This window comes from Lipotes vexillifer, unplaced genomic scaffold, assembly GCF_000442215.2.
Source record: "Lipotes vexillifer unplaced genomic scaffold, Lipotes_vexillifer_v1.1 scaffold987, whole genome shotgun sequence".
Classification (NCBI taxonomy): Eukaryota; Metazoa; Chordata; class Mammalia; order Artiodactyla; family Lipotidae; genus Lipotes; species Lipotes vexillifer.
Genome location: NW_006787426.1, coordinates 846,948 through 864,254, shown reverse-complemented (window position 1 = coordinate 864,254; position 17,307 = coordinate 846,948). Strand labels below are relative to the sequence as shown.

Genomic DNA, 17,307 nt, shown 5'->3' with positions numbered 1-17,307 from the left:
AAAGAATGAGAAACAGACGGGGGTTGTCAGTTTGGCAGAGTTGCAGAGTTCCCACCCGCCCCAGACTCTCACTAACGGCAAAGTGAATACAGTGATTTTTCCAGAAATAACCTGGGAGACCCCTTCACCGGGTGACCGAAGGTGCACACGACCAACATCAGAGGATGCACTTGAAAGTTGTGTGTTGCTTTGTTAATGATGCCTCGATAAAAAAAGAAAAAAGCACCAGTAAAGGGACGTATGGAGGGCTTCCTGAGAGGGACATATATCCACATTAAAGCCCCAAAGGCAAAACCTGAATGTAATCGTGAAGAAAGATCCAGCAAACCCATAGGAGGGCCCTTCTACCCAAAAAACGGGCCAGTGGTTTTCGGAAAGTGTCAGGATTGTTCAAGTCAAAGACTGAGGAGCTGTCTTGGACTGAAGGAGAGACAACTAAGTGGGATGAGGGGTCTGAACTCAGACAAGGGTTATTAGCAGGACAGTTGGTAAAATTCAGAAAAGTTCAATGCTAATTTCATGGTTGTAATACAGTTTACTGTGGTTAGGTAAAGTTACAGTCGGGAGGAATTGTGCAAAGGATATTGGATTCTTCTATTTTTTTCAAGTTTGTGGCAAGTTGAAATCATTTCCTACAAAAAAGCGGGGCAGGGGTGCTGCAGGTGACTAAGCTGGAGGCCTACCCAGGCCCTTCCCTCCCTGCCGGCCCCTCTGCTTGTCAGGCTGCGCCAGGGGACAGCACCAGGAACCCCAGTGGACACCGAGCCCTGTAAGGGTCTGGCTCCTGGACTCAGCCAGCTGCTGACTTTGTCCAGTGCAGTCAGAGCCCATGGGAACCCTCAGCACACCACCCTCCAACTAGCCACCTCGCCACGCTTTGTTGCTTGGTGAGGTGGGAGCCCCGCCTACCCCAGTCAGACCTGAAACTTCAGCCCTGCACACTACAGCCAACTTCCACTCAGCCTGGCACCAACTGGGTGATGGACAAGGACCTTACCACGGGACCTCCCCACCATCCACACCTGGCTCCAGCCTTGGAATCACAAAGATCAACACCTGGAAGTTGGAACTCAAGCCCAAGCTGGGGGAGGAAACTTTTCCCTCTGGAGAGCCTGGATGATGCCATCTGCTGGCAGATGAGACCAAAAGATGGGATGATGGGGGGTGTGGGGGGGCGGTCTCTGTGGGCAGAAGGCCAGGAGCCCAGGCCCGATGGGATTAGACCCAAGGTCTCCTGTGTCCCTGGGCTGGCCATGTGTGCTCGTAGACATGCCTCTGCCTCGCTCAGCTCCATGCCTCCAGCCTCTGTGCCTGCACACCTCCGCTTGGCCATCCTGGAGCCGGAGAACAGAAGCAGCTCATCTGGGAAGGGGCAGAGTCTCCTCTGCCCAGGAGAAGAGACCCATGTTGGGGACTCAGGGATCAGATGCATCTGGTGACAAGTACAGAGGCCTTTCTGGGCATGTCAAAAGCAATTCTAGGAGACAGCTTCCCAGGGTCCCAAACCCACCTACAGCACCGACCTCACTTCCGGACACTGGCCTGAGCCAATGGGGCCTGGGAAGGGCCAGCACTGTCATCCTCAGCTCTAACATCTACCTGGCCTGGGCATCAGATTATAGGGGTAGGCAAGAGAGGAAAGGTCCCGACTTCCTGGAGCTCTTGTTCCGACAGGAAGGCACACAAGAAACAGTCAATCAAAATGCACAGCATATCAGACAGCGCTTTCTGTTACAGATCAACGCAGAGCAGGGACCGAGGGAGGGAAGACTGCCTTAGACAGGTCGACTGCCTGGGACTTCAGCAAAGACTTGCGGGACATGAGGGGGAGTGCGGTTTGGGTGTCTGGGGAAGGAGCCCTTCAGGCAGAGGGGACAGCGAGAGCAAAGGCCCTGGAGCAGGAGCAGTGGCAAGAGCCAGGGCAAGTGAGGCGAAGGCAGGGGTGCCAGGCAGCAGGGTGAGCCGGGTGTGGCAGGACCCTGAGGACCACCTTGCCCTCATCCTCTTCCCTCCTGGCCTCGTGGCTCTGCCTCCCCACCCACCTGGGGACTGAGGGGCTGTTACTGTGTCTCCCCAAGCCTCAGTTTCCTTGTGTGCAAAGCAAGGTCACAATTTTTTAATCTTGCTTGGGCTGCCATAACAAAGTACGACAAGTGAGGGGCTTAGACAACAGAAAGTTATTCTCACAGTTCTGGAGGCTGGACGTCTGAGAGCAGGGTGTCACAGGGCCCTGCTCCCTCTGAGGGCTCCAGGGGAGGACGTGCCCCGGCCTCTCTCCCAGCTTCTGGGGTTCCTTGGCATGAGGCAGCCCAGCTCCAGTCTTCACAGGCGTCTGCCTGGGTGCCTGTCTGTCCCTGTGTCCACGTTTCCCCCTTTTTATAAGGACACCACTCATATTGGATTAGGGCCACCCTAACGATCCCATTTTATTGATTACCTCTGGAAAGACCCTAACAAGATCACCTTCTGAGGTACTGGTTGCTGGGGTCCAACATATCTTTTGGAGGGCACACAGCTCAGCCCATAATGATAGAAACAAGTCTTGGGCTGCCCCTTCCTCAGGGGCTCCAAGCTGCCAGGGAGCCCAGGGCAGGCAGGGGCAGAGGGGACCATGACAAGTGTGGGGAAGCTTTTCCTGTGCAGGCTCATCCCTGGGGCAGCGGCAAACATCTGAAAGGCTCTTCAGATGGCTTTGCACCCAGTCCAGCGGCGCCCCACGAGAGCAGACCTGCCTGGCCAGGGCAGGCGCTGGTGTGGGGACCTGGTCCATTCCATGGTGCGGGGTGGCCTGCTGAAGCAGACAGAGGGTGTTGGCAGTGCCAAAGCTGGGAGCCTGGCTAGCCATGGCTCAGCTGGACATGTGGGTGGGGGGCACAGGCTGCATCATACTGGGAGCCCCTTCATGCCTGGCTGTGGGGTGGTGAGCAGGAAGGGAGAAGGGATGGAGAGGCAGGTTGGGCCCAGTCAAGGTCTACAGCCCACTCGAGCTGTCACTGCACTGAGAAGGCCAAGTCGGGTCAGCCGCCGAGGCGGAGGGAAGCCTGAGTGTCAGCATTGGACACAGGACCCCCGAATGCCCAGCCCCAGCTGGGGACAGGAGCTCCAGGGTGCTTGCCCAAAACAAGGGCCCTGGGGTAGGACAGACTCCACCTGCTCTGTTACCTGAAGCCCAGCCCTTCCTGCCATCCCCTGGCCTCCACGGTCCAGCCCGTGTGCACGGCTCCCCGGGGCTCCCACCTGCACCCGGATGAACTCCTGGCTTCCGTCACAGTGCTCAGGAGGCCATGAGCAAAAGGGAAACGTGGAAGAGCCCTGCACTGGGGTCTGGGCCCCAGGAGCTCCTGGGGGCTCCCGCACAGCAGCTCTGGTCATCCTGTCACAGAGTCAAGGGCCTGGAATGCACTGGCTCACCACGGCCTCAGAGTTTTATTATCAGCGTCTCACATTCAAGTACAGAGTCTTATGAAGTTTAACTCCCTAGGAGAAGGGAAATGGCAGGGGCAACTGTGTCCCCTCCCTGAGATGGGCCTGCCCGGAACCCATGACCCCCCTGCACAGGTGGAGGCCTGAGAGCCTGCCGAGGCGGCCCATTGCACATGGATGCCCCCTCACAGGATAGCTCCACGCACAGGACCCCTCGGCACCCACAGAACCACCGGGCCCACCCAGCGGCCTGTGCCTCTGCTATGGAGGAGGTTTTCCTCATTCAAATGTGGCCCGTGTCCTCTCCAAGAGCAGGGCTGGTGGTCAGGAACTGGCTGCGCCCAGGAGAGGAGGGGCCGCCTTGAAACAGACATCCACTCTTGTTGTTGGGATCACAGCAAGACTCACTGGCCAGAAGCACGTGTGGGTGTTGAGAGGCACAGCTCTGCGTGTCTGGCTCGCACGGGGGGTGCGTGCCTGGAGGGGGTGCGTGCCTGGAGTGTGTGCATGTCTGAGCACGTGTGCACACGTCTACTGCCTGTAACGTGTGCGCACATGCATGATGGGTGTCACGTGTGCCTTGTGTGAGCTTCTGTGCATGGGCCGGGAGAGGCACAGCACACCTGGGCCTGCCGCACACCTGGCCATGGGCCTCTGTCATAAGGCTGGACCCCAAGCTTGACATGGGGATACAAACAGTTCACACACATCAGAGGGCTCTGGCCCTGGGGGACACTGGCCGAGTCACAGGCAGTACCTGTGACAGGGCCTCCTGGGAGCCCCGGCCACACCCAGGTAGGGGTTAGCTCTGCAGCCTGAACTCGTGGGTGGTGGTCTCCCAGCAAGAGGGGTCCGTGCCCAGCATGCTTCGCTCTGTGAAGGTCACGTGCCCATCTGCATCCACAAGGATGACCGTGTTGGTTCTGAAAGAGAGCATGGGGCCTGTGTTCAGCCCGCTGCCCCTGGACCCCTGCACGCCAATCAGAGCCCCAAATGGATCAGACCAGAGGTGCGAGGGGCTTTGCTGGGCACTGGCCTGGCTCAAGATGGGTCACAAAGAGCAGCAGCCTCAGTCTCAGTGAGCAGAGGGTCCCCTGTGAGGCATCAGGGCCCTGAGCCGCAGGTCCTGCAGGCCCCTGCCCACAAGTCCTATCACCTCCCTTCTGAAACACCCCCAGGCCGCCCTGCCCACCCTCTGCAGCACGAGCCCTGATCGCCCACCACTCTCAGCAGGGTAGGCCCTGGGCTGACCAGGCACTTCCCTGCTCAGAACCCCCAGGGCTCCCAGCACCACCACCGGGGACTGCCCAGACACCTGCAGTGGCTTCTAGACAAGGTGGAGATGGGGAGGAGCTGGGGAAGGTGGGCTCCTCCAGGGACAGGAGGGCGCACCAGCGGCCCATCCGTCGTACCTGGTGCCGTAGTCCGGGCAGCGCACACACACAGCTGCGTACTTGCTAAGTATGGGCTGCACGTACTCTCTGCCCTGGTCCTCAATGGCCGGGTCCGGCAGCTGCCTGAAGGACAGAGGAGGGGTCACCACTGGCCGCCCCAAACCTATCCTCGCCAATGCTCAGCCACAGCCCTGCAGCGCCTGAGGAGCCCACCAGCCTCAGAGAGGGGCTGGGGGAACCACAAGGGTTGTTCCGGGCACTTTCCAGGTCAAGGCCTCGAACCTCCATCTAGCCTTTCACTCAGGGCTCCACTGTGGGGGCCAGTCCCTGTGCTGGGGCCACCAGGAGCTTCCCAGGGCCCAGGGACACGAGTTCATGGGCTCTGTCCGGTCAGAGCCGTGCAGGCCCTGTGGAAGGACAGTAGCCACCTCTCAGAGCCGGGGCCGGGGGGGCGGGGGTGTGTGTGGCACGGCACTCACGCCTCTTCATTGTTGAGCACGTCCAGAAGCTGGGCAGCCAGGGCGTCCTTGGGGAGCGCCTGGCCCCGCTCCACGGCCTCCAGGAAGAGCCGCTTTCCGAAGCACAGCTTCCTCCAGGGCGTCTCCAGCAGCGCGTTGCTTAGCCCGTAGGTCCCTGCAGGAGGGGTTGGCTCGGCCAGCGTGGGAGGTGGGGGGGACTGTGGCTGGAACTCCACCCACCCGCCCCTTCTCTACATGCGTCCAGGAACTCGCCAGGCCTCGGGGGTGGGTGATCGGAATCAACAGCAGAGGAAGGTCCGTCCATAAGTTGGGGGAGCCCAACGTGGGGGTCCACCTGAGAACGTCAAGGCTGGAAGCACCACAGCCTGAGGCCAGGAGGTGGCCCACCGGGGTCAGCCGGGGTCAGGGAGCCCGCTGACCTTGGCAGGCCCGAGGCGTAGGCCAGGTCCCTGGCTGGGGGCGCTGTAGGGGCTTAGAGCAAGTTTCTCAGGACAAGTTCTCAAGAAGAGGCCCAGCCTCAAGGTGGAAAGGCCCCCAGAGCCTCTTCTCAAGAGGCAGCAGGGGCAGCCAGCCTGGAGCCATGCGGCCTGAAAAGATGCACCAAGGACAGAGAGCCACCACCCTCTGCTGCTACCAGACTCTGGGCCAAGCCTGACACGACTACTGCCACTTGGCACTGTGGGGCCCACAGTCACACCGCCAGCCACGGCATCACCGCACTGTATCCATCAGGCACCTGGCAGCCACATGCAAAGAACAGAGCAGGACCCCCACTGCGCACCACACACAAGAGTCCAGTGAAAACGTCTCAAAGACCTGAACATGAGAGCTAAAACCAAATAGGCGAAAAGCTACACAACCTTAGATTAGGAAATGACTTCCTAGATGTGACACCAAAAGCATGAGCAACAACCAAAAAACCCATAAAACTGGACTTCATCAAAATTTAAAATGATGTACTTCAAAAGAGACCAACGAGAAAGGGGAAAAACCCACAGGATGGGAGAAAATATTTGCAAATCTTGTAACTGATGAGAGACTTGTATTTAGAATATATAAAACAATTCTTACAATTCAATAACAAAAAGACAACCCAATTTAAAAACAAGCATAGGACTTGAATAGACATTTCTCCAAACAAGATACACAAATGACCAACAAGCACATGAAAAGCTGCTCAACGTCATTAACCATCAGGGAAATGCAAATCAAGGCCACAGTGAGACCGCATCATACCCCAGAACAGCTGCGATCAAAAAGTCAGACAGTGACAAGTCTTGGCGAGGATGGGAAGAGACTGGAACCTCATAAGTTGCTGCTGGGAATATAAAATGGCACAGCTGCTTTGGAAAACAGTCTGGCAATTCCTCAAAAGGTCAAATGGTTACCTTATGATCCAGCAACTCCACTCCTAGGTCCACACACAAGAGAAATGAAAACGTTTCCCCACAAAAACATATAACAAACGTTCACAGCAGCATTTTCCAAAATAGTCAAAAGGTGGAAACAACCAAGTGTCCTTTAGTGGATGATGGATAAACAAAAGGCAGAAAATCCACACGATGGAATATTATTCAGCCATAAAAAGGAATGGAGCCCTCACTCATGCTACAGCATGGATGAACCTTGAAAGCATTACATAAAGGGAAAGAAACCAGACACAAAAGGCCACATATTGTCTGCATCTGTTTATGTAAAATGTGCAGGATGGGCAAATCCACAGAAACAGAAAGGAGGCTAGTGGTTTCTAGGGGCTGGGGACAGTGCCAGTGGGTGTGGTTTCTTGGTGAGGTGATGAAAATGTTCCGGAGTTAGATTTTGGTGATGGTTGCACCACTTTGTAGATAGAGTAAAAACAACTGAAGGCACACTCTAATGAGTGAACTGTATGACATGCGGTTATGTCTCAATGGAGCTGTTGTTTATTTTTTTAAGGGACATGGATCAGGTGCAGCTGGCTCAGGGATGAAATAGGACGGAGTTCAAAAGAATTCCTTCTAAGCAGCAATTTAGCAGAAAAGAAGCATCTCTAGTCACAGTTGAGGGCATCATGGGGTGGTTTCCAGATGCTTCCACAAAGGCCACAGAATTGCGGGGGGAGGTCTCTGTGTCCTTTTGTGCCTTTTAGCTTCCAATTCTCTCCAGACAGCCAGAGACTCGGTACAGGGGGAAGGCAACCTAACCTGTCTGTAGCCTCATGTGGACCAGGTGAGGCCATGGCCACTACTGGGCACAAGGTACACGAACGGCCAAAAAACAGCACCAGGAGGGAAATCAGCAGGGACCCGGTCCCTGAAAGTACTGGGGTCCCCACAGGAGCAGCCCCACCCTGTGCCACCCACCAGAGCAGCCTCACCTGGTGCCAGGGCAACAGGCTCACGCTCCCCCCGGTTTCCATAGTAGCAAATGACATCTCCCTTCTCTGTGCTGCAGACCGGAGGGGAGACAGGGTCAGATGGGAGCCACAGGGCGTCCCCAACCCTCGCCGCCGGGCAAGCCCCACAGCCCGGGCCCCAGCACTCGGGTGGCACCATCCGTGCAGGCACCGCTGTTGCTGAGCTATCTGCCCCCAACCCTGCCCAGCATCTCTGTGTGTGCCAACATGGGCCTGGCCACACCCCAACTGCCACTTCCCCACGTGGCCCCAGCTTCCTGCAGAGCCCCAGCAACCTGACTCCTGAATCTCACAGCCAGCGCAGGCGCCCTAGACTCGAGGGCCTGCACCTCCCTGGGGGACCTGCTCCTCCCGCCTCTAGGACAGGCCCCTCTGCCCCTGCTCCTGCCCTGCTCCCAGCCGGTCTGCCCCACCCCGGGCGGAGAAAGCTCCCGGCCACCATATCCTCTGGCGACAGGGCCCATGGGTGGCATGGACAGCGTCACTGCCCCAGGAGCCATCTGCCAAGCCCCTTGCAGAACCCGACGTGAGCCTCGTCACCCACTCTGCCCAGCACTCGGCAGTGCCCGGCCACCATGGGGCCTGGGGTCTCTGTACCCAGCTGTGCCTGCACCGCCTTCTCCACCGGGGCACCTCTGCCACCAGACCACAGGGCAAGTGAGGTATGGCTCAAAAACGGGCTCCTCAGCCACAGAAGCGGGGAGGAGATGAGACAGAGGGGCCGATGTGGCCCGCGTGCCTACCCCTGGCCCTACTCCAGCTCCCACAGCAGGAGCTGGCGGCCCTCACACTGCCCCAGCTTGGCTCCCTGAGTCCCCAGGACAGTGGGTCTGGGAGGGGCTCGGCCCTCGGGACGCTCCCTGAGCCCACCAGGTGTAATGTCCCCAGAGAGGCTGCCACAGATGCCCCGGCTCCCGCTGCCTGCCAAGCCTGCAACCCGGCCCTGTGCGGCGCCTGGGGGCTGCGTCCCCAGCCGGTAGACCCACCTTAGGTCGGCCGCTATGAGGTTGAAGCCATTGTACAGGTGGCCCTCTGCGGAGACCTTCTTCAGGTAGGACAAGCTATCCACGTCTGAGGTCAGAAACTGAGCCACGAGTTCACCTGCGTCAGGGGACACACGCCCATGGCCAGGGCGGTAGGACTGAGCCCTTCTCCTGGGGAGACTGACGGTCCCCCACGGGACGGCCACACCTCAGTGACCCAGCAGCCAAGGAGGTCAGCACCAAGAACTCTGATTTTGAAAATTTTTCCTGTTGTGCCCCGACATGGAAGTCCAGCACGAGGGGAAACGTCTTCAGTGGGGACAGTATATGTCCACCAGATGGGCAGTGACAACACGGCAGTCGGGAGCCATGCCATGGCCAAAAGTGGGGGCCATATGGCCAGGCCGAGGGTGGCTCCCGGAGTTGCCAGCCAGGGGGCTTCAGGGCCCCGCCTTTCGCCACTCCTCCCGTCCCTCCAGGTGCCCAGGAAGCCCCGCCCCCCGCCCCGTACCTCGGCCCCGGGCGTCCCGGTCCAGCCGTGGCTGCAGGTAGTTGGTAAGTGCCGCCAGCTTGCCCCGCGTGTTGATGCCCAGCCATGTGCCGCCTTCCTTGCCTTCCTCCATGTCCAGCCCTGCGGCAACAACAGTGTCACCACCAGCCCAGCAGCCCTTGTGGTGAAACGGGGGCTGGAACTCTGCAGTCTGAGGCAGCCCCTGGGGACCATGGGTATGTGGGAGAGACCCTCGCCCGGGACAACACCTGATGGCCCTGGGAGCCCCCGGCCCCTGCACAACACATCCTGGTGCCTGGGTGGGCATCAGGCTGGGGGCGCAGCACCAGCTCCATCGCAGAAATCGCGCCAGGCCCCGGCCCCGCATCCTGATCAGGTGTAGGGACACCGGCTGTCCTCCCTAGGCAGGACCCAGCCCTCGGCGGGCCCTTCACTAGGAGCCCCACAGGCTGCAACCCTCCATAACCGTGGGCCCCGCCGCAGGGCCAGCAAGGCCACGACAGCCCCAGGAGTGTCTTCCCAGGCCAGAGGGGCATTTCACTTGACAACTGGAGTGAAAATAGCTAAGTCATTAACATATTATTATTATAACAGTAATAAGTTATAATAGTAGAAGAACTAAAAGCTGCAAAGATCTGAAAGAAGCAAAACTGTCCTTATTTGTACAAGATAGGATCGTATGTGAAGAAGATCCAAAAGGATCTACAAAAAAAACCTACTGGAGTAAGTGAATACTTGGCAAGAACTGGAAAATGAAAATTCAATTAATCATTTACAACAGCACTGAAAGATTTTCAAAACACTTAGGCAAACGTTACAGGAAAGACGTGTGTGCTGAGGGATGGACGTCAGGCAGACCTAGTTAAAGGAGGAGCCTTGCTCCTTGCCCGGGACGCTCACATGGTTAAGAGGACAGTTCTCCCGGAGTATGGAGAAAAGGGAGCCTCCTACACTGTTGGTGGGAATGTAAATTGGTGAAGTCACCGTGAAGAACAGTATGGAGGTTCCTGAAAAAACTAAAAATAGAGCTACCATATGATCCTGCAATCCCACTCCTAGGCGTATACCCAGAGAAAACTAATTCAAAAAGATATATGCACCCCAATGTTCATAGCAGCACTATTCACAATGGCCACGACATAGAAACAGCCTAAATGTCCACTGACAGATGAATGGATAAAGAAGATGTAGTACATATATACAATGGAATATTACTCAGCTATTAAAAAAAACAAAATAATGTCATTCACAGCAACATGGATGGAAATTATTGTACTAAGTAAAATAAGTCAGAAAGAGAAAGACAAATATAATATGATATCACTTGTTTGTGTCATCTGAAATATGACACAAATGAACATATCTATGAAACAGACTCATAGACATAGAGAACAGACTTGTGGATGCCAAGTGGGGGGGAGGGGAGGGATGGAGTGGGAGTTTGGGATTAGCAGATACAAACTATTACATATAGGATGGATAAACAACAAGGTCCTACTGTACAGCACAGGGAACTATATTCAGTATCCTATAATGAACCATAATGGAAAAGAATATACACATATGTATGTATAACTGAATCACTGTGCTAAACAGCAGAAATTAAAACAACCTTGTAAATCAATTGTACTTCAATAAAAAAATAATAAAACAAAACAAAAAAAGGATGACAGTTCTCCCCAAATGACCAAGAGGGTGACCATGATCCCAGTGAAGACCCCATGGGCTGGTGTTTATAGAAATTCATAAGCTGGCCCTGAAGTTCAGGACGTCCACAGCAGTCCCAACAAGCAGCAAAGCCACAGGGCTCACCTCAGCTGGTTCCCAGACTTGCTCAGAGGCTGCAGCACCCGAGACATGTCAGTGGGACACAAGAGTCCACAACGGCCCCACACGGATGTGATCAACTGACTTTCAGCCAGTTTGCCATAGTCATGCACAGGCCAGAGGAGGCCCACTGGTCGGTGCTGCGGGGACAGCCGGAGAGGTGGGCGTGGCTCAGCCCCTGCTTTGCACTGCACGCAAAGTTTAATTTGAGACAAATTACAGACCTAAGCATAAACCCAAATCAGGAGGCTTCCAGAAGCACACAGAGGAAAATATCTTTATGACCTCATGATAGGCAAAGACTTTGTGGGTAAGACACAAAAAGAACAAGTCACAAAACAGAAGATAAACAGCACTTCATTAAAATAAAATATTCTGCTCACCAAAGAACATCATGAAGAAAATGAGACAGTGACACAATTATCCAGCAAAGGATTCACATCCAGAGCACAGAGGCCTCTGACAAACCAACAACTAGAAAGTGAATGAAGCTTCCACATCTGGCCAAACAACACAGTCCAGACAAGGAAGATACCACGGTGGAATTTCTGGAGATAAAAACTACAGTGTGTGAGATGAAAAATATGCAGAATGGGATTAAAAGCAGATTAGACACTAAAGAAGAAAAGGTTAGTGAACGTGAGTAAAGGATATGGCGATAGAAACCACCTAAAAAGGAGCAGGGACAACAGAGGGCTTTTAAGTGAACCAAGCATAACCGAAGGGCACTGACCACTTCAGATAAACTGACACACGTGTGACCAGGGGGCTGAGGAGAGACAGTAGGAGACAGAGGACTCGAAGAAACAGAACCCAGAGGTTCCTGAATGCCTAACAAGTCCCCAGCAATGCTGACGCTGCTGCTACAATTCTGTGCACGCTGGGCGACGCCAGACAGAGGGAGGGGGTGGACCTTGGGGTCTCCCAGGCCTGAGCCGGGGGCGGTGGCCACGGGTCCACCCAGCACTGTGGTGCAGCAGGGCCACCCTCCCGCTTGGCAGGACCTGTATCAACGCGCCAGGGGCCGCCTCCAAACCACTGCAAGGAGTGAAGGACTTGAGTGGCTGGGGCTCCCCAGCGGGATGGGCACTGACCAGGGCAGGAAGCGTGGACCCCAGGGGCCAGGACGGCCAAGGGGCCCAGGCAGGCTCACCCTTCGTCTGAGCCTCCATGTCTTCATCTACAAAGTGCCCCAGCAGTGCCTCCTGCCTCCCTCCCGAAGGATCAGCTCCTCACCCTTCACCTCAACCGTCCTGAGCAGCCCCCACTTCAGCCTCCCACGCGTGCCCTGCAGCAGTGACACACACGGCCTGCCCTCTCCCCACGACTCCTTTGTTCCGTCCTAGCCCAGGATGGTCCTGGCCATGCCCACAGGCTCCCCTCGGACCCCCTCCCATGGCCCAGCAGGCCTGCCACTGGACCTCTGGGGGAGCCATGGCCAGCCTGGCTGAAGACCCCACACACATGACCGCTGTGCCCAGAGCTCAGGCAGCAGGGGCCTCCCCGCCAGCCCCACCCCGCACTCCCGAGCAAGCAGGTATCCAAGGTCTCCCGAGCAGCTTCTGGTGAGGCCGAGAACCAGCCTCACCCTCCTGCACTCCCACCCTCATGCACTCCCACCCTGAGGGCCCCACTCACAGCTCTCCCCACCTCCTTCCAGACTCCCACTTTGGTCTCCCCACTCCCATCCTCCTCCCACGCAGCACCACTGCCTGACCCCAGTCCACACTGGAGGCCTTCGTGGATGCTCCAGACGAGCTTCCAGGCTCCGCAGGCAGAGGGTCCCTGGCCCGGCCGACACCTGTCTGCACAGCCTCCGAGTGGCCCCTGCCTGCAGGAATAGGAGCTGCTCCCTCCAAAGGGCCCGCGGAAGCCACCGGCAGGGCAGGCGGGGTGTGGTCACCTCCCCTCCACCCCATGGGCTCCTCATCGGCTCCCCCAGCCCTGCCAGCCAGGCCTCTGCTCCCCAAACTCAGGCCACTCTCCCTGGGGCAAGGGGTGCATGTGTCTAACAGAGTCACATTCACATACACATGCATGTACACACACGTGTGCACGCATAACCATGATGCTCCGAGGTGACCGGTCTGAAACCATGCCTCACATGAGACCAACTGCAGCGGACGATGGATCCAAATACAACCCCCACCTTCCAGCTGCTCCCCCTGGGGATCCGGGCACGTGAAGCTGAGTGGACAGTGCTGGGTGGACAGCAGGGACACTCACCGCTGAGGACCTCATTGTTGTTCCCCCAGAAGTCTGCAGCCCTGGAAGGCCGGTGGTAGAACTCGTCCCTGTTGGCGGCCAGGATGAGCCTGAGGAGAGACCACGGCTGAGGGTCTCGCGTGAATGTGGAAGAGTCACGTGTTTCCTCTCGTTACCAAGACAAAGCACCTTGGTAGGCAGCAACATGGGCAAGTCCCAGAGAGGACGGGAACCCACTGGGAGGAGGAGATGGGTGGCTGCCGGCTCAGCCCTGGAACGGGGCGCTGGGCAGGCGTGTCTTCCTGCCCTTCAGTCCCTCCCCTGAGGACACCCTGTAAGCCTCCCACCAGCGCTCAGGGACTCCGAGGGCTGCTCCATCCCGCGCTTTGGGGTGTCTTTGGGAGGGAGCAAGTGAGGACTTCTCTGTGTTTCACTAGTGTTTTGTATTATGAATCAAACAAGTATTTCTTTGGCAATTAGCAAAGACATCGATGTTTTCAAGGCCCTGGTTTTGAGGTAACAAAACGAAGTTTTCGGTCAGCTTTGCCATTTAAAATAACTATGAACACAGACGGCGACTGAGTGGGCAGGGTCACCCCACAGGGTCCCGAAGACCCCGGCGTCTAAGAGTGGCCACCGAAGGACCCTCCAAGCACCGCAGGCGGGCACAGCACCTGGGGCCACAGTGGGTCTGAAACCAAGTTCGCTGAGTCAGGGGTTAGATCCTCAGAAGTCTTCAGAAGTACTGTCTGCATCGACTCATTGATTTCATGAATATCGGCTTGTGGTAAAGTGTGAATTAACAAAGACACTCACAAAATTGAAGGCAAAACCAGTGCTGGCACCCCAGGGCCCTGGAAGTGTCTCACCTGTGTGCACGTGTCACCCCCCACTTGTGCCTCCCACGCCACCTCGGCCACAGGCACTGGCACTGCCAGGGACCACCCTGAAAGCCTCACCACCCTCAGGATGCCTGTCTAGCCTGTGACCTGGCTCTGCCTCCACACAGCTGGCTCTAAGGCTGCGCCAGGTTCAGGCGCAGGGGGCGGGGGGTTCACTGTCCCTGACACAAGCTGCAGCTGCTCACATAAGGATCCTTTGCAGCTCCAGCTGCCAGGCCCTGACCCGGACCCCAACCCCTGCCCCTTGCCATGTCTGCCCTGTCCCCCTGGGACCCAGTCCAGGACCCATCCTGGCAGAAGCTGGCTAAGCAGCAGTCAGGAGGACAGAGCAATGCCCCCCTACCCGGGTGGGGAGACTTGGCTGCAGGGCCTGGGCCCCCCAGAGGGTGCAGTGGCTCCTGTGCCAGGATCAAGCATCCTCCTTCAGGTGCCCAGCGCCCCTCACCTGCCCGCTCACCTGACCCCTGCAGTCGCAGGGGACGGGAGGCTGAGCCCGAACCAGGCCGGTGCCGTGGCTTCTGGTTCCCATTCTTGTGAAGACTCCAGAAAGGAAAACTTAGGGAAAAGAACAAAGCGAAAGAGCAGTGCCTCTGTCCTCTTACTCCAACTGCCCATTTGTAGACAAGAAGCGAGATGTTTGTTAATTGCTAGGAGCCTGAAGCACTGGGTTGCTTTCATCAGAGTCGCTGTTTAGCCGAACTGCTGGTGGGCATGATGGTACCACGTGGAGGCTCCAAGCGAGAGGAAGCCCCTCACTCCTCACTTCTGAGTCCAACTGGGCACAGTCATGGAAAGGGTCTGTCACCATTTGAGGGGTGGGTCTGGGCACAGTCAGGGGAGGGATCTGCACACCGCCGGGGGGAGTTTGGCAGCAGTGACGGGTGCACAGGCCAGGGTCCAATGAAGTGTCCAGTAGTGACGACCTCCATGGAAGCCACCCCAAAGGGCAACTGCTGGCCCAGCAGTCCCTCCAGGTGGAGCCAGTAAAAGCATCAGACTATGGGTCTAAATGACATTTTGACAAAGAGGGTGGCTTCCCCCATGGTGACAGCCATGACAGCGCCATACTGACGGGAGTATGCTGGTCTTCTATGCAGCCAAACATCTACACAAATGCGGCAGCTTAAAGCAACGCCCACCCATCATCTCGGCCAGGTGCTCAGCCCCGGGGTGACACAGGTGTTGGTCGGCGGGGTCTCCGCTGTTGCAGGGGTCAGTTCCTTGAAGCCATGTGACTGGGGGCCCTGGTCTCGCCTGCCATGCACCGAGGTCACTCGCCTCCTGGAGGCCGCCCTCAAGCTCTGGCCACGGGCCCCTCCAAGGGCAGCAGCTTACTCCCTGAGGAAGGGCTGGTCCCTCTGCGGGCCACCCTGATGAGGTCAGGCCCACCCAGGACATCCCCATCCCATGAACTCGGGGTCCCCTGATTCGGAACTTTCATCGTGTCGGCAAAATATGGAGGTTCCAAGTGCTGGGCAACCTCAGGCGTGGTGGGGGGTGCGGTGCAGAGGCCAGGAGCCCCCAGGGGTGACCCCAGGAGGGCGCAGCACCTGTGGGTGGGCAGGTATGCAGCCTGGAAGGCAGGTCAAACCCAAGGGCGCCTGGGGGATCATGCTGGGCAGTGCCTGGGGGGACATGGCAGTGGGATATGATGGGGGAGGGCTGCCACATCTGGAGGGATGAGCGCCCCAATATGGAGGACAGTGGGCTGGTGACATGGGGGTGGGGTGCAGACGAGGGGTCCATGACAGTCACGGCCCAGCCCAATATCAGGCGTGGAGCTGCTCTGCAGAGGCAGTTCACATGTACTCCCGGCTGCACTGGGCTGTCTCCCCTCCCTTCCCACACCCACAAGGGCACTTGGCTGAATAGCCCACAGGACACACGCTCTAAATCGGCTGCAGCCCAAGGAGGGGAGAGAGGCTTCAAGAACCCCACAGGCACAGTGGGGCTGGCAGGGCTGGCCTCATCTTTCAGGAACTAATTCTAGGGAGGCCAGAAAACAGGTTCCCGTGAGACTGGAAAGGACAAAGCCAGGAGCAGCACCGCCCACAGCATCTGAGTGAGGATGTCCCACTCTGTCCTTCAGGGCAGAGGTGATCTGTGTAGATCAATGCTTACACACGGCAGGGATGGCCACAGACCCAGATGGAAGAGTCCTCTGCAATCAGCTGACCCTGGAGCATTATTGACACAGGGGTGACCTTAGCTCACAAACACAGGTGAAAACAGGTGCGATGTAGAAGGTGCTGGAGCAGGGGACTGTGTGGGTCCCAGGCCCCGGACAGGCTTTGTGGGCAGCGGTGTCCAAGTGGACGGCGGCCCTGGGTCTGGGCCTTTCCGGCTGTGGGGAGAGGACCTAGTCTCAACGATGCATGATGACGAAGCGCCACAAAGACCCACTCCACCACCCAACATGAGGACACAGACCAAAGCTGCAGGGAGCCTCTGGCACAGCCATCAGAAGACACACGAGGAAATCAACTTGGTGGTTCCGTGTGATCCAGGATTTTCTGATTCTGGGTATATACCCAAAAGGACTGAAAGGAGGGCTGGGACAGGTACTTGTACACTAATGTCCACAGCAGCCGAGAAGCGGGAACAGTACAGGTGCCCGCCGACAGGATGGACACAGACGCAAAACGTAGTCCATCCACACAAAGGAACATTATTCAGCCTTAAAAAGGAAGGAAATCCTGACATGTTACAGTGTGGATGAACCTTGAGGACATTATGTTGAGTGAAAAAAAGCCAGACACAAAAAGAAAACATATGATGCTACTTCCATGAGGGACCTAGAAGAGCCAAGGTCATAGAGACAAAAAGGAGGAGGGTGGGTGCCAGGGGCTGGGGAAGGGGATGGGGAGATAGTGTTTGTTGGGGACAGAGTGTCAGTTTGGGAAGATGAGAAAGTTCTGGTGACGGTTACATGACAGTGTGACTGCTTAATGCCGCTGAGCCCTGCGATTAAAAATGGTAAATTTGGGCTTCCCTGGTGGCACAGTGGTTGAGAGTCCACCTGCCGACGCAGGGGACACGGGTTCGTGCCCCAGTCCGGGAAGATCCCACGTGCCACGGAGCGGCTGGGCTCGTGAGCCATGGCCGCTGAGCCTGCGCGTCCGGAGCCTGTGCTCCGCAACGGGAGAGGCCACAGCAGTGAGAGGCCCGCGTACGGCAAAAAAAAAAAA

General features: G+C 57.1%; 1 protein-coding gene across 4 annotated transcripts in view; it reads right to left on the bottom strand.

Annotated features, from left to right (window-relative positions):
- Positions 1–4,225: 4,225 nt before the first annotated feature.
- TANGO2 (transport and golgi organization 2 homolog) overlaps positions 4,226–17,307 on the bottom strand; it is a 15,358-nt gene continuing 2,276 nt past the window's right edge. The window contains exons 2-8 of one of the 4 annotated variants that reach the window (XM_007460029.1): positions 13,239–13,327; positions 9,186–9,305; positions 8,678–8,792; positions 7,653–7,723; positions 5,297–5,450; positions 4,836–4,940; positions 4,226–4,346 (exon numbers count right to left, since the gene is read on the bottom strand). In XM_007460029.1, coding sequence (XP_007460091.1) covers positions 4,226–4,346; positions 4,836–4,940; positions 5,297–5,450; positions 7,653–7,723; positions 8,678–8,792; positions 9,186–9,305; positions 13,239–13,327 — 775 coding nt within the window. Of the gene's footprint in view, positions 4,347–4,835; positions 4,941–5,296; positions 5,451–7,652; positions 7,724–8,677; positions 8,793–9,185; positions 9,306–13,238; positions 13,328–17,307 lie in introns of those variants that run through there. The other 3 variants (XM_007460031.1, XM_007460030.1, XM_007460032.1) reach the window with 3 other exon arrangements.